The sequence below is a fragment of the Haliotis rufescens genome, unplaced genomic scaffold (genome assembly GCF_023055435.1).
Source record: "Haliotis rufescens isolate VD_foot unplaced genomic scaffold, xgHalRufe1.0.p SCAF_7, whole genome shotgun sequence".
Lineage (NCBI taxonomy): Eukaryota > Metazoa > Mollusca > Gastropoda > Lepetellida > Haliotidae > Haliotis > Haliotis rufescens.
Genome location: NW_025964361.1, coordinates 11,868,818 through 11,886,828, shown reverse-complemented (window position 1 = coordinate 11,886,828; position 18,011 = coordinate 11,868,818). Strand labels below are relative to the sequence as shown.

General features: G+C 41.5%; 1 protein-coding gene across 2 annotated transcripts in view; it reads right to left on the bottom strand.

The window, feature by feature from the left end:
• Nucleotides 1–9,589, bottom strand: part of LOC124114845 (ankyrin repeat domain-containing protein 50-like) — an 80,265-nt gene extending 70,676 nt beyond the window's left edge. For both annotated transcript variants that reach the window (XM_046475635.2, XM_046475634.2), the window contains exons 1-2: nt 9,254–9,589; nt 6,039–8,919 (exon numbers count right to left, since the gene is read on the bottom strand). In XM_046475635.2, coding sequence (XP_046331591.1) covers nt 6,039–8,540 — 2,502 coding nt within the window. In that variant the 5' untranslated portion in view covers nt 8,541–8,919; nt 9,254–9,589. The remainder of the gene's footprint in view (nt 1–6,038; nt 8,920–9,253) is intronic.
• Nucleotides 9,590–18,011: the final 8,422 nt, after the last annotated feature.

Here is an 18,011-nt window from a genome sequence, read left to right as displayed (position 1 = left end):
AATTGGTAATACTTTCCGTGACACATGTGCTTCTGCCTTGCAACCATCAACTCTGCACATAACTTAAGTATCAGGCAATGGTAGGTTTCGCACATAATTCACACACTGAGTAGGGTGCTTTTGACTTTATGTGTTATACATAGCCTCATTTGGATGATGAGTGAGTGAGTTGGGTTTAACGCCGCTTGTAATAGTATTCCATTTATATATCAGCGTGTCAGCTTAATGTGGGAGGAAAGCCCAATGTGATGCAGGTCTCATACGTCTATCACTTCAGTGAAACCCTTGAGTACAGGTATGGTGCTGACAAACCTAGAAACATCATCGGGGCGAACCGGGATTTGAACCCACAATCATAGGTTTCTGGCGTGCCCAAGGGATGCAACTCTGCACAGCGAATCGCGGTGCCTTAGACGACTGGGCCTGCCCCCTTTGGATGATGAATTTCCCTAAAAAGTTCTGTGCGTAAAAGAACATTCTTGTTTGTTTTTTGTTTAAAGCCACATATACCCAAATTCCAGCTGTATGACGGCAGTCTGTAAATAATTAGGCCTGGACCAGACAGTCAAGTGATCAACATCATGAGCATCGATCAACGCAATTGGGAAATGATGACATGCAACAACCAAGTCAGCGAGTCTGACCACCCGATCCCATTAGTCGCCACTTATGACAAGCACAGTCTCTTTTACGTCAAGCATGGGTTGCTGAAGACCAATTCTAACCCGGATCTTCACGGGTCATAATAAGAGGAGTATGTACATTTATATTATAGAAATATGTGTGGTATTTAGTTCTGTTTCCTGTTCTGTGATGTTGAATAAAGATATCTCAAAACAGAAAATACCTACACATTTACTTACTGAACATTCAAATAATTCCATACAGCATCTAAGACATCTACAGACTGTCATGGCAACATATTTATGCATGTACCACGTCATGGTGGTAATCTTGTGTCAAGAGACTACTAGGAAACTAACTGCTCGACTTGCATGACCGTGTGATAAATGATTCATGAGTGACAGTAATGAACAATCGTATATTGCAGATGCACATTACGAGGAGCACCTTCCGGTAGTCCCTGAGCTGTAATTGAGGAAACAGTCAGCTACATCCTGCAATATATGAAATTGACATTTTTTTCCTCTCCTGTAAACTTCAATTTCAGGATGTGCCAAATTACCTACATCATCTAATGTGTCCTTGACTCTACTAGAAATAAAACAGTTATGAAATTGACAACAGAATGACTACCGGGTATACAGACATTGTATGTTTCTAAATTTCTCAATTGAAACTGGTTTATGACTTTTTACATAATATATGACAATCTGTTTATTCTTACTTAAATGTTTTATGGTTGTGTCTTGTAAATGCAATAAGGATGAGCAAGAGATTGGACCTGAGGCTGCCATCATTATATATCATGGCGCCAAATGTAGAATTTGACTCCCAATTATAGGGCTGCATATTGACCCTAGTGAACAGCAAATGTGTTTTTACAATCTCTGAAGGAGTCTCCACCATTACAGGTGAAGGCTCTCACCATGTTACACTGGTTGTCTGCTCCAGGAATAACATACATTTCAAACTGCGATGAATTAACTGAATTTCTGTTACTCAGAACATATTCTACACTCAGCTAATTTGCGCGTTAATGAAAACTGGACATGTACTTGTTCTCTACCATGGCCAGGCTCTGTCCATTTCCCATACATAAAATGTGGGGAATTGAACCCGGGTGTTCAGAGTAACGAGCTAAGGCTACCCTGCCCCATAACATTTTGAGCTATCACCTGTCATAATCTTGACAACTTACACAATATGTTAACGTGTCTTTCTAGGAAATAAGTCCTGTCTGACACCGCCACCAAAAAAAGCTGCCAACACCCTCTCTTCATCAAGTTAAAGTATCAGTATGATTTCATTGATGTGTTCTACAATTATTTCGGAAACTCAATGCTTCTAGTAATTATGCTTTGGGCCTTCCAATAGTCCAATTCCCCCTGATTCCAATCAGAGTCCAATGTATTTTCAGGCACATAAAACCGACATATAAGTTCATGATATACCAGTTCTTGATGTACCTGTTAATGCATTCCTCTTCATGTTCCCCCTGATCAATACATGCATGACACATTTCTATTAAAGATAAATAACTAGTGCTGAATAACCTGATGCTGTCCCAGAACTTTATTAGTCACACCTGGTCCAAGCAGTGACATCATGGCTTCCAAATATAGAACTGGGTTCCAGTGCCTTCATGCTCTATGGAAGCACGCAACATAATGATTAATTGCATCATGGAACATGTCTGCCATTCCTTCCTTGAAAGGAATTACTTGACAGATAAATTTGTACAATACAAACAATTAATTTAACCCATGTTTACTTATAGTGAACCAATAAATACAAGAACATATTTTTTAAATACTGGGGACTGGGGAGGGTGAGGTTAAGGGGAGGCATGAAAAATGACACAGTAAAAAAAGGGTGGCCAAAATATATCAACTAGGGGGGTTGGGGTGGCATAAATAACAGTTCTGTTTAGGGACTGGTCATTTATTTCAGGAACAGGGGGGCATGAAAAAATGTTCCGTAAAATGGGGAGGGGGCAGAAAAATATGATAAGTCATAAGACCAATCCCCTTTCCCTATAACATGTGGCTGCACTATTGTTGATGAGATGTAAAATTTAACTCACTCACTCAGTAGCCAACATATACTTTAAACTTAAATATCTCAAATCATAAAATAATTTATACATGTTACATGGCCTTTACATTCTGCAACATAATTACCCAAAAATGTGACCAAAAAAAATTTATAGAAAATTTTCTGAAATATATTTTGGAAATAATTCAAAAATTTATTATGCATTGCAGTGAAACTTGTCAAGTATAAAATAAAGGAATATCAACAAGAATTAATTATGTCTATAAATCTAATCCTCATCTCATATTACCATCATGATGAACAAGTACCCAAATGAAAAGTCATTTCATTGCTCGACAAATGACTTTATGTGCCATAAACTAGTTTTTATACCCATTCTGTAATGTATTAGTGTGCTCAGGTTAAAATAGGTGACTTTCCACAGGTAACTCAAGACCACATCGAAGGCAGGTGTCTGGATTCGCTATAGAGACTTATCGTAAAGAGGAGAACACGACCTCACCGATAACAGACAGTAGGCTTCAGTAAATAAATAGAACACCCTTATGCCAACTGCATACTGAAATAGATTCGCCAGAGATGAAATTGATTTGAGGCTACCATTAGTTCTCCCCGGGTTGAAAGGAGAAGACAGTATCTTGAGAAAACATGAGGTTTAGTTTGTCAGATTCTGAATTACCCTTATTCTTCAGTCACTTTCGACTGTCTAAAATTTAGACGTCCGAGGCATTGCCATGGCGACCACCATCGAATCGATTTCTGACATTGAACAGACAAGAAAGAGTGAACACAAAAAATGTTATTAACCCGTGGTGTTGGAGTGGGAGTCCAACCTGCGCGTTAAAATCACGCATATACTAATTGCAAAATGGTTATCTGGTAATTCATGACGATTATATTATTATGTGCGACATTTCGTTACATTTTGGCTGCAGGCGTTAAGTATTTGAATATGTTTTAGTGCTGCAGGAACGCTGATAGGTCAGTCATCAGGTTGTAACCTGCGATAGTCGACCCAGAATGTCCATTAGCGAAATTGAACGAAGTCCTGATTTGGATCGCTGACGTTGGATTCTTGATCTCGTAAAGGACGAATAGTAAAACAGAACGTTTTGTGTCAAAGTGCATGATAAAATCATACAATTATAATTAAATACACTGCGTTAGTATAAGTTTATACATTCCCTGTATTATCCAGACGTGTCTGACCAATTCCTAAAACGTAATCCCAATCATTCTTCCGTGTCCGATATTCGAGCAAACAAACAGACCACCCAAACAGTTGAGCATCACATGTGTTATTATCCGTTCCTCGACTACATTAACTGACACCACACAACTGATTATCCCTTACTTAAATATGTATAAGTATTAACTCTATCACCCAAAGGTCTACGCGTAGCTTCAATTAACAGAGCTCATCGTGCAGGTAGACGTTCTGACCCAGTGCCCTGAAAACGACTTCATAATCAGGTCAAGTGCATATGAAATCGCCAACACGTGTTATTCGGGTACAATATGATACGTATCTCAAACGGGACCCTTCAACATAACTCTCCGACAACTTTTGTTCCAAAAGCGCACGTGTTCGTAAAGGCATTGCCGACTTCCACAAGCTCCTGGGCAATAACCTCAAATGCACCCGATGCCTTTGAATGTTAACGACCACCTTATACCCAAACCCTGTTACGTGATACCTATGTACACTTGCTCAGCGAGGGTTTTCGTATAATTTGAGACAACTAGTAATGTAATACTGTTGTGGATAAGTGTATTTTCAAGAGCTGATTATGATTTTTGTTTGTTTCTTTGTTGTTTAACGCCGCACTCAGCAATATTTCAGCTAGACGACGGCGGTCTGTCAATAATCGCGTCTGGACCAGACAATTCAGTGATTGACATCATGAGCATCGATCCACGCAGTTGGGATCGATGACATGATTCTCTACTTATATATATAGGGGGTACATATTTTTATTTACTGACCAATAACGACACAGGAAACTTCGTGAAATTTCACACGACGTTTCATAAATTATTAAAAGAAACATATTCAGCTAACTGTCAGAAAATAAGAACAGGTAGTGTCAAATGACACTGATCAAGATTTGATGGCAGTTTTTGTACAGAAACTATTTTCTTACGACACACAAAAACTGAACTGTTATCGAATCTGTTAAACTTAATGTTAAAGTTCTATTTCATGCATAAAATAGACATTGCAAAAGCATATATGTAGCAGAAAACATGATGACATTTCTTTAAACATAGCTTAAGGCGAAGATTGGGTAATATATTCAAACCAAAGCCAGTTACCTAACCTTATGAAGACGGCAACATCATCGTCAGAATAATCGATAATATCTCTTACAACTCGTGGTTTAAATGCAGCATGAACCAGAACAATGGTACAGTAACTTGACCATCCCTAAGCTTGGAACCTTTAAAAAAACTTACTATGAAACACGAGAAACCTACAAACAACATATTATGTAAATATTAAATATGTTAACCCGACATAACCTACTTTCAGGGCTCATATTTACTTGGAACGACTCCATTATTACCAGCTTGATATTCCACGGGGCTTACTGGCCATGTCGTAAGAGTTTTTTGGATCTATAGAATGTAAATATTACAATAAAATGCTGTTTGTTGATAAATTGTAGGGCAGGAGTATTTTTCAAGTATAAAGGTAAATAGATTTCATAGGGTGAGTTTCAGGCTACAGTAAATATGCTTAAGTCATCGGAAACAGGAAACATATTCCAGACAATACTATTGATATTTTATCTTAGCGTTTCTTCACTGCGCAACTGTCAACTATACCACTAAAACAAATTACCAAAATGCCACTTACTGAATGGTATTGTATATACATACATGTATATTGTATATCTCATTGAAATGGTGGCGATCGACCTGTTCAAAAGATGAATCTATCGAAGAGATGCTTCAGCGTGGTGGTTAATTATGCATGGTAGCCATTTTACTTGGCTTCGGGTCAATAACGTGTATAAATATTTTAAGGCACAAAGGTGGCATAGAAATCTGAAAATATTACAACCCTAATGCAGTTGTTGGATGTGCGAGCGAGTTGAGTCACACGCGAAAATACAGTGAAACCCGTGACTGCGTGACACACGTCCATGACACTGGCAGAGAGCCTTATCAAAACACCAGCCGGTGAATGCACTATCGACAATTGAAGCATCCATTTACCAAAAACACATAATACAGACACAAATTCAAAATATTGGAGAGCCATTCAGCCATCATATGAGACATGTTAGAATCAAATGCAGATGTGACACTTGTCAATGGATATATGACTACCGTACTAATCACAATAAACTCACCTCAGTGTGTCCTTCATATGCAGCCATATGTAGCGGTGTCCATCCCGAGTTGTCCCGGTGCATTTCATCCAGACCTCTGTCCAGTAGTTGTTGGACAACGGCTACACTACCCTGTGCTGCCGCTACACACAATACGGTACGTCCTTCGGCGTCGATGTGGTCGACAGCCGCACCCCAGAAGAGCAGCTGAGCAACCACCTTAGCATGACCCATAGACGCTGCTGCCCACAATGCTGTCCGGTTGTTGTGGTCGCTGTGGTCAACGTCGGCGTCCCACTCCAACAGAAGCTCACAAACGTCGCTATGGCCCTCGTAGGCGGCGACGACCAACGGCGTCATGCCGTCATGGTCCTGGTGGTCGACCTCAGCCCCTCTTTCCAACAGGGAACTGACAACTTTCTCATGTCCTTCGCTTGCAGGAATGCACAACGCTGCCACTGACAACGCCGTCCGACCGTCACAGTCCTCGTGGTTAATATCCGCCTGGTAATCCAAAAGATGTTGCACGATCTCCACGTGCCCCATGTACGCTGCCGCAATGAGAGCAGTCCTGCCCTCGTTGTCAGCTTTGTTTACATTCGCGCCGTGTTCGAGCAATTTCAAAACAATGTCCTCGTGTCCACCCCATGCAGCTGCCCTGAGGGCAGTCCTCTGATCACTGTCAGCATGATCAACCTTCGCTCCAGCCTTCAGTAGAATACCCACCACAGCGGTGTGTCCACCCCAGGCCGCCGACCTCAACGCCGTCCAGCCGTCGTTGTCGGCGTGGTCGACCTCGGCTTTAGCCTTAAGCAGGACCTCAACAACTTCGGCGTATCCCTGCCTGGCCGCCAAATTAAGCGGAGTCTGGCCTGTCTTATCAATAGCTTCTATGTTAGCCCCTTTTGTCAGGAGTAAATTAACCACCTGCAGATTGCCCTGATGGGCAGCGGTGTGAAGCAGCGTCCGGCCATTGCTGTCCACTTGGTCAAGAGGAATATCGATATCTTGAAGGTCTTTCACCGACTCGGATTCATCTTTCGCCGACGGCTCAGTAATACCACTAGGGCGAACCTCATTAGACGGCATCTTCGCCCCAGCGTCCAGTAAAAGTTTGAGAACTTTCTGATCTTTAGGGAGGCCTACAGACAAGCTATCTTCGACGTTCGCCCCAGATAAGAGCAACCACTGTACTATGTGGTAATGTTGGATGGGAGCCTGAAAGTTCGTCCTCACCAGATGTAAAGCGAAGTCCTGAACTTCCGCCGGTGTGAGATTGGGCGCGTTGCGAGTGGCATGCATAGCGAGCATCCCATGGCCTTCACTAGCATTGCACAGATATTTCTGGGTACAGTGTTTTACGTCAAGTAGCCACTCAGCAAAGCTGTGGTGAAAAAGTATCTTTGTCCCCTCTTTACCATCAATGAGGATCTTTGACATGAGCCGCAATCGTCTGTCAAACTCCTCTCTGCTTAAACTTCCCGAGCAAGCCTGGGCACATGAGAATAATTCATCCTGTGTCATCGGCCGACGGGACGCCAAAATGGCGTTTAGAATTGGTTGTATTTTAGCAAATTGCTTCCGAACAAACAATCGTTGGCTTAGCCAGAGATACAACCCGTTAAGTGTGCCAGGGATCTCTCGAATTTCACGTAACATTATAAAGTTCTCTGCCACTCCGTCCAAAACTTTCTCTAAGTACAGGAAACAGCCATTACTTTTAATGTGAAGCTGGTTTAGCATTTCAGCTGTTTCCTTGCTCAAATGTTGCCGGAGGGCCTCCTCTTGGTCCAGTCGACACAGAATGTACTGTTGCACATCACGAACAATGTGAGACTTTCTAAGATCGTCCAGGCTAATTTTTCTGAAGCCTGTGAACATTCGAGTTACTGATTTGCTTTGTTTACGAGAGGAACACACTAGGAGTAACCATTCGGGGAATAAAGGGTGGTGATTTGCAAGTAATTCAGCTAGGGTTCTGCTACAGTTGACTCTATCATTGATTGTCTGCAAATACGACTCGTCTATAGAATCTACAATCATGAATAACGTGCTTTTCGGCGGGTCAATTGCGCACAGTGGATGCAGAACCGCCTGTTTGAAAGCCTCATCAGGATCGCGTTCACATTCCGAGGGCTCCAATAATCTTTGTATAGACGGTTCTTGGATCTTTTCTCTGTAGCCTATAAGTAAGTCCGATTTTGACAATTGATCGACAAGATTGCGAATAAAATTGACCAAAGACAAGGTCTCAATATCGTTTGCTTGGCAAAAGTGGTAAGCAAGCAAGCGTTTGTTCAGTGTCGCCTGTTTGCCTTGAACCACAGTCGGCCACACCAGCTCGCAACATAGGGCGGTTTTCCCACACCCAGGACCCCCCATAATTAACGCCCCACAGGTCTTAGATGAGGGTCTATGTTCAACACAATGGTTCACCTTGGAGAAGGCCCACTCACGGCAAAAGAACCGCTTTCCTTGCAGAAGACTTTGGGTCATGTTGATACTGCAGGGAGCAGACGACATAACTCGTCGAAAACCGCCTGGCTAGCAGACGACACAACGTAGATCAGGCATAACACAACACGCTGGTGTAACACCAGTCCAAGGGTAATTCACTTGTTCAAATTTAACATCACGGTTAACAATAACTCGTTACGGCTCGCATTATAATCTCCAGTATGACACAATTCTATCTCCCTGGTAACAAACCATTCCACTGCTCTCGATGACCCTAAACCTAAGCAGACTGCTTGTTCTCACAGCACACTCCACTTCAGGCCCCACATCGCGTACTGATCGTGGGGTGGGGTTGAGAGGGGGGTCGGGCCCGTCTGCAACGTGACCGCCTTGGGCTGGTCTTGTCCCCTTGCTCTAGTCGACCTCACTCCTCGCAGGTCACGGGCTGAAATATAGACAGCCATTCATGACAGAAATCAATACGGACAGCTCTCAGCCTACCAGTCTCACACAAGCTCGCGCAATATGCAGATATCCCTTATCGAACAGTATTTTACCAACACGGGCCTTTACAAAACTGATTTTGCTGCATATCAACCAAATCCCGGTGATATTGCCCTCCCGGTGTATAATAAAGTCATATTGTGGCGAGAACGGATATGTAAACACAACAACGGGTTATAACCCACATGGCGAATGTACGTCGTATGGGGAATATTTCACAACCAAAATTCACAAACAGACTGTTCGAGCCATACAGAACATGTCACAATACTTACTTCTGTCAGAAATCCTGTTATAATCCAAGATCAGAATATTTTCCGCCGCTCATGCCGACGCTTGGCTGTCATTCAGAGCGACCGGGCTTCCGACACACGATCGAACGAACCACCGACTGTGTGGCGATATGCTCTCCATGCATAATTAGCTCTGGTACGATTTCTCTCACATAGAGAGAAATTCAGCAAATCTGCACTAAAACCTTAGTATGTACCAAACAAAAACACCTCCAAGTCACCCCTATACACAACATAGACACCTCGCTACCACACGGAGGAGGCTTCCATTGAAAACGTTACGATGCTATTTTTACACACCGCCGTCCACAAAGACTAGAGTACCGCAAAGGGGTGGGCTTGTGACGTCAGCCGCGCTCTGATTGGCTGCGCGGAGGTTCTCCGTGTATCTTTGTCAATGATTGACAGATAATTATTGACTTGACTAAGTGGTGACAAAGGTTTAATAATCAGCCGAGTATGCAGTGTTTGCGTAATATGTACGTAATTAGGAAGGGTTAGACAGGGAGGTCAGAAAAAGGAATCCCTTCAGCTGGGTCACAAATATTCCAATAAGGTCGGGACGACGGTTTTATAGTGAACGTAACAACCAACGTCTTCATCGATTTTTCTGACAATTTTTTTCTAAGAATATGAAAAAAGAGCCACTACTCGCGTTCTTCCTTAAAAGCTTGTCGCAGACTCGGTATGGAGTAAGCCTTGAACAGCTTTGATGACTGTAAAGATATATGTATCGATCAGCTGATCTAAAAAGCGTAGCCAAATACTATCGCCAACGTTTAAACAAGTTTCCAGTATTAACAAAATGAATATTTCGCCCAGATTCAAGAATTAAATGGCAGACTAAGTTTATGGTTAATATGGTATTTTCTCAGTCTTGAGTACAACTAGTTAATTTGAAGAATTAATGCCAGGTATGGCGTCACAAATATCGTCTGTGACATGTAAATTGGTTTTCACTGGTTGTAATGTAATAATGAATATTTTACTGTTAATGTCATCTACAATTCTCTGACACTCGGATCAAATGACGGTGTCAGCTCTGTCATTCTGCATTCTGTCAATGTCCAGTTAGATCATCGATTTCGCGTTGTTCCGCCATTTAATCAGGCAATATAATACGTATATTATACAACTTATATTACCCATGCCTACAAAAACAACTTGTGATACACAGAACCAGTCCGACATACGTATTGATAAAGTAAGAAGTCATGTGACTATGAATGTGTTTCTTTTTTGTCTTAACATGAAACTGGGCAACTTTGCTAAAACATCATTTTCATTTCCCGATGATTAACCTAAACAAAGTTTTTGAAAGTCATTTAGAGGTGAATCACATAAGGAAGAGAATTTATGGATATCAACGTCTTTATTATGAGGAACACATCGTTTATTATTCTCCTGATAAGTAAGTTAGTAAGTAAGTTATTAAGTAAGTAAGTAAGTATACACTCCGAAACGTTGTGTTCCTCATAATAAAGATGTTGACATCCATAAATTCTCTTCCCTAAACCATACTGTTATTTTATTTTATTGATATTAATGTTAGCATCTTTATACTTAAGATCATCTCTGTGATAAAATTAACTATATTATTGTTATCATTGAAACATCGGTAGAGCTCTATAACACCATTAGTATCATAGAAACTGACAAATTATTATTCCAACAATCCAAATAACCATCAGTTGACAAGCATATGTCCAAATAACTTTAGACGTGCAGCCCCGTAATATAACGCGTGTATATTTTCAAATCTCTGAGAAAACCACTAGCTGCTGACAACCCGCTTTTAAGCGGTGCAAATGAAGCCGGGGACTGATTCCTCCACTGTGATATCTGGGGAAAAGCTGTGCGGCCAAGAGAGGAATGCACGCACGGTCCATGCGAAACGAGACTTAATCCTTTGTTTGGATGGAACAACTTATATGTCCCGTTGGTGACGCGTTTTGGTATAATACGTGACAATGTGACATGTTGTTATGTCTACAGAAGCCCCAGACAAAACAATAACCGATACGGTTTGGGCTTTGTTGTGGTCGACTATAACGGTCTGCTTTGATACGTTGGTGTGTGACCTACTCAAATTAGGTGTAGAAACGGGTTGTAACGGTCAACGGGTTTGCGTGAAAACAACCTCTAATCACGTACAATGTACATATAATCAGTTTACGGTACATAAAGTCACCTAACGGTAAATGAGGTCACGATGTTGGTCGCCTTTGTTGAAACCACGTGCACGTATGTTGTTACGTGTGATAAATTATTTGTATGAATATGTGAATATTACTATTTCTACATTCGAATGTTAGAGTCTGTCATCAGATCAATGCTAATTACTGGTATGATTTTGTATTTATTAATTACAAGCTCGGTCAGTACTGACGTGTTCAATGGGCAGAAACTTCCCTCATCCATGGAATATACACGACTTGATTACAGAAAAAGAACTATAAAAGCAATCGATTTTCGCATCAATTGAAAAATTGAAAAATATCCATGAAATATCTGTAATTTAAGCATATCTATTTGAAGAATAACCATCATACAAGTTTAACACATGCGATAAAAAGGTCACTTTATAACAATGTCAGTGCCCTCTTACTGAAAAGCGATTATTTTTTTTACCGCGATTATGGCCTAATTTATATCCGTGTTTTACGTGTAGGGTTGCATTTTGTTAGTTGGCACAGGCAGTGATATGAATCTATTTACCATAGATAAATAGGGATGGACTCACTTCAGAGAAAACTTCACCCTTCTTTGTTCACGACACTTGACAGCCTTATGTCAAAGTGACATATTGGTAATCTATTGCACAATGTCAGACAGCAATGTCAGCGAAATATACAGGGTAATTTATATGGCACGTGGCTGAAGAAGAACCCTAAAACTCTCTCAAGGAATTTAAATTTTGCGAAGCCGGTATTTATTCTAAATCGTAAATTTTCTGAGCACCTAGCGTCGTGTAATCCGAAGACGTGCCATGTTTAATTCTTGCTCGCACGCAGAATGTTATTTCTTTTACTCTCGGTCTATTTCGCGTCTTGACAGCTGAACCTTCACAAACCAATGCACACACTCACGATTGATATGAGAGGCTGAACATGTCCGGAAATTAAGCGATCGCAAGACTTTCAAACAATGGATATGTATTTCAATACACGCCACTTCAATGTGATTGAAATGTGCATTTATATCTAATTTCATTGAGTAAACGTGCATTCACAAGATTGTTTCCCCCGACGTCCGCGCGATCAAATATTTATGACACGTGTGAAAGCTGTCAAGGTGTGATTTTGTTTCAGTGGCGCGTGTCGATTATGGAATGCAATGTTTTCGGATAATACCAGGACGTATTGCCTTCAGATAATCCTGTAATCCGTAACGCTTAGCTGGTATTACACAACCATAACACCTGTAGATTACTGTAGTGATCAAGATTACAGATTGTTGGGGATAAGCAAATGTTTTATATAAACAAACAATCGGCTTTGCTTTGAATGTTTATGAGGTTATTACGTGATAAGAAGAAGTACTGTTTTGTTGAGTGAGCGAGTGAGTGAGTGTAATATGCCACCAACACCATGGCTGGGGAACATGAGTGAGTGAGTGAGTGAGTATGGTTTTACGCCGCTTTTAGCAATTTTCCAGCAATATCACGGCGGGGGACACCAGAAATGGGCTTCACGCATTGTACCCATGTCGGGAATCGAACCCGGGTAATCGGCGTGACGAGCGAACGCTTTAATCTCTAGGCTACCCGACCGCCCCCTGGGGAACATGAGAATTGGGCTTTACACATTGCACCCACGAGGGAATCGACCGGGTCTTCATTCTGACGAGCCAGCCACACCCATTCTCTATTCCAATGGCTATTTTCATTCAGTCCACACCCCGTGGAGATTCCGGGTTAAAATATTTCCCTAGGTGTTACCCTCGCTTCGAGAGGCGACTTTGTGGGCCTTGCTCATGATATCAACCCCTGGATTATCTGACTCAGTACAGGCTAGATCAATTACAGACTGCCTTCACATAGATGTTATAGTGTTATTGCTAATCGTGTGTGAGAGGTTTTCCATTTTTTATCGCGTATACATGTATTTTTGTTTGTTGTTTAACGCCGCACACAGCGATATATTAGCATGTATACGACGGGGTACCCGTGAAGATCCGGGTTAGAATAGGACCCATATAGTCATAAGAAGCGACTGTGTTTGTCGTAAGAGGCGACCAACGCGATCGGGTGGTCAGGCTCGCGGACTTGTTTGATGCATGTCATCGTATCCCAATTGTGTGGATCAATGCTCATGATATCAATCACTGGATTGTCTGGTCCAGACTCGATAATTTCCTGACGGCCGTCATATAGCTGGAATAATGCCGAATGCGACGTACAACGACAAACAAACAAATGAAATATGACGATGTCCTATTATCAATCGAGCCTGTGCCAGACAACAATAGCCACATTGTGAGTACAGATCCTGGCCACCGGGTTACGATGACACAATCTACCAAGTCACAGAGTCTGACCATGCTGATCCATTAAGTGCACGACCCGTGAAGATCCGGGATAGAATAGGTTTTCAGCAACCCATGCTTGTCATAAAAGGCGACTATGCTTGTCGTAAGAGGCGACTAAGGGAATCGGGTGGTCAGGCTCGCTGACTTGGTTGATGCATGTCATCTTATCCCAATCGATGCTCATGATGTCAATCACTGGATTGTCTGGTCCCGACTCAACTATTTTCCAGACCACCGTCACATAGCTGGAATATTGCTGAGTACGGCGTTAAACAACAAACAAACAAACAAACATACATTAAGTACACAGGGTTACGTACATGTAGTTTACATGTGTAATCCTGCTTGTATTCAGAACATTGCACTTCTGACCCGTCGAGTGGAGTTAGTACCATCTTGAGAAATATCAACTGCTTAACAATGAAGTGAACAAACTAGGGCTTGACGTCGTCAATACTTCGTCTTTGTCAATATCAGCCCCACGTGTTGGGGGACATGCGGAATTCATGTCACGGCTCAGTGCCACTCGCTACAGTTGACTGAAAACCACATTCGCTCACCCAACAAACTTTCGTCATACAGTTAACGTGGGAAGTGGGTGTCGTACAACGGCTGTCTGACGACATGTGTGAGGCCCTCTTTTAATCGCGCAACATATATGTCACCACTTTCAATATCTTATTCATGTTTCAAAAGGGCTTTGGAATTAACTACCCTTCCTTATTTAGAGGGTCTATTATGATAACGCGCGATGTTGATCCAGATTGCAATAATAGTCTAGACGCACGTATTGATAAAACTTTAAAAAAAACAGGCGTGTGTGTTTTGTTTGGAGTGTTGACGAAAACGTAAAATGTAATACGATTTTTTCACTTCTAGTAAATGAGGATTGCACTGAAAAGGAATCCTTGTAGTTGAACCGAAGGGTCGACAGTAAACGCATTGACAGACCGACGATACACATATCATTATCAAAAGCGATATCAAAGCTTTGTAGTGACGAGAAGCTTAACAAAATATTGAAACAGACGTGTAAACGCGCTTACATGATAACAAGGAGACATTGTTAGAGGCAAGGCAGTGTATTAATGTTTTCAAAAGAGTAAGACGAATCATTAAAATGTATGCGATTCTTTGACGCAATACACAACCTATAGCTTCCTGTATTAAGGAGAGGGTATTTGTTTCTCCGGGCCGTTGACCCATTTAGGTTCGGGCTAGACGTTGTTATTAATAATCAGTGTGTACCCGTGACACTGTTTCTATGTAATTACGGTAATCAGTAACTGTTTATACATAATAAGTGTTGGTTTTCGCGTGATTTCAATCAAAGCTGTTAATTTCCCCGCTCGAAGTCACCTGACTGTCGCGCTCACTCGGATTGCAACCACGTGATCAAACCCTACCCAATGAGCATGTTAATCGCCACGAGAATGGATATTTTTTTCCAAAGCGCACCTTGCAATTTTTGTCATTACTGTACCTTATATTTCTTATCCCCAGGATGATTTGTTGTACCAAAACACATGCGGCTATCTTTTTAAGTAATCATCTCGATATTTCGTGATTCAATTTCAAAGGCGAGGATTTTGGTTGATGTTTTTTTATTATCGATTATTCATTTAAAGAATTATTTATTTATATGCACCATAACGTTATGCTGTAGGGTAGGATGGGTGGTCATGGGTTTGTGTCATCGCGACCCAACATCTCAGTAACATATTGTATCACGTTGACTATGTCCCCTCGGTCTTTCTGCGTCTCTTTGGAGGCATGAACATAGTCGTAACTAATCAACAAGAACGAATACAAACGGTAACAGGTAAAGTCTGCCACTCAAGGGTTCGAGGACCAGCACCTGATCACCCCGTCTCGTTTAGAGCGAGAGCGTATACGAGTTTACATGACTTGGAAATGATTTTCTCAGCCGTGTCTCGACGGGGGAGGCCACAAGCTACGATCATCGTAAATTGTACCAACGATAGAGAAACTGCATGGCGAGCAAACGCACTACCCACTGTGCAAACGGCCCAGCTGTTGTGTTAATGTATCGGTAGTACGGAGTAGTTCACACACTGGGCCAGGGTCCTTCTTATATAGGGTAAGTACATCCCCAGACATGTTCTGATTATTAAATTGCTACCAGCGGCGTAAAACAGTATCTTATCAGTCGTACGGTCGCACCCCATTGCAACGTGTACATCGATCCCCCTTGGCACGCACTTCACAGTAAACCCCTAACTTCACTTTGTTAAACTTACACTTCCCCACCCCCGCGCGCCACAAATCACTCAAACACACACACACGCACGCACGAACGCACGCGCGCGTGCAGCCCCTCTTCCTACTACGAAACAACTCTGCTTATGTTTTGTTTAGAAAAGATTGTTGAATTTAAGTGCATTTGAATTTACAGGATATTTATAACAATTTCATTAATGATCAATTTCATCAATTTCATTTCATTCATCTATTATGTAATTTCCATTTTGAAATATTTTCAAAAACTAATAATGAATTTGCATCCAATGCGATTATAAACTGATTAACGACCGGGAAAATCAATTTTTAAATTAAACAAAAATCGAAACACGAATTTCTTACTTTGATATCATGTCATGACCATAAATGTAAAAAATCGCCTCTCATCAATTAGATATTCTTTGAAATTACAGAGTAACAAATCGTTTAATCGTTCATTACCAATGAGTTATTACTAATGAATTATGGTTAGCTAAGCAGGACAAATTATTAGTGTCAGTCAAAGTCGGATCAGTGTAGAGTATATTAATGTTTCATATTGGACTCTTACTCAGAGCGCCTACTTACTTTGATTCACCAGCACGGATGTTAATCCCTTAATCCGATTTGACAGCTTCCACAATAGAAAATTCGTCATATATTTGTCACATTCCATGTGTGTAGATACCGTACAGTCAGTATCCTTGGAAGAGTATATTAACTATTGAAGGGATCTTGGAGGTACAACCGCATCCATAAGCCTTGAATGAAATGTACAAGTATGAATGGCATATTTTGTGGGTGCGGGGGCGAGTGTATCTGGGTCAAGCGTTAACCAACATGGGTTGAGCGAGTGTGATTATTAACAGAACTACGTGTGTTTGTGCTGTGTCTTAGTCAGTGGTATTTCAAGCATTTGAAATATACAGGATGAAAGGGTACCGCTTGTCCCCGCGAGGGTGTTTATTTCATATAGGGCCCGCCCGCGGGTAGTCTGACAAACTTTTCATTGATAAATACATTAACAAATTGTCCTGATTAGGGCTTGATAATGGATTACATTCTGTGGGTGAAGTCTATCAGTGAAATCTATACATGACTTCCTTGCCTTGGGCTCATGTATGACATTCCACGGAATATTTTTGTTGTGTGGAAACACTTTTTTGATTGACAATTTGAAACGTCTCGCACTTCACTGAGGACTTGGCACTCCCAACACGCTTGAATAGCAGCTGCGGAATACAGAGTGCATATGGTCTAAAGTATTGATGGAACGGTGTACCATTCGGCAACCCTGGCACTGTGTGATCTCTTGTAGTACACGCATACAGATATAGCACACATTGGCACAGATAGAGTTGAACTATTGGATTGAATTATACCGACCTTGTATGGAGATAAATCAAGGAACTGTGTAGGAATCAGATTTAATAGAAATATGTCTGGCAGCCGGTTTCTTCTCGCCATGTGGCATTCTTTTGTTTTCCCCCATGTCCTGCTTCTCCTCTTGTCCTGTCATGCTTCTCCACTTGTCACGTCATGTTCCTCTATTTGTCACGTCATGTTTCTCTTCTTGATCTGTTGTGTTTCTCTTCTTGTTCCGTCGTGTTTCTCCATTTGTCACGTCATGTTTCTCCACATGTAGCGTCATGTTTCTCCTATTGTCATGTTGTGTTCTCCTCTTGTTCTGTCGTGTTTCTCCTTTTGTTCTATCGTGTTTCTCCTCTTGTACTATCTTGTTTCTCCACTTGTCACGTCATGTTTCTCCCCTTGTGCTGTCATGTTTCTCCACTTGTTACGTCCTGTTTCTCCACTTGTCTCACCATGTTTCTCCACTTGTCACGTCGTGTTTCTCCACTTGCCACGCCGTGTCTCTCCTTTTGTTCTGTCGCGTTTCTCCACTTATTACGTCCTGTTTCTCCACTTGTCACGCCATGTTTCTCCACTTGTCTCATCATGTTTCTCCACT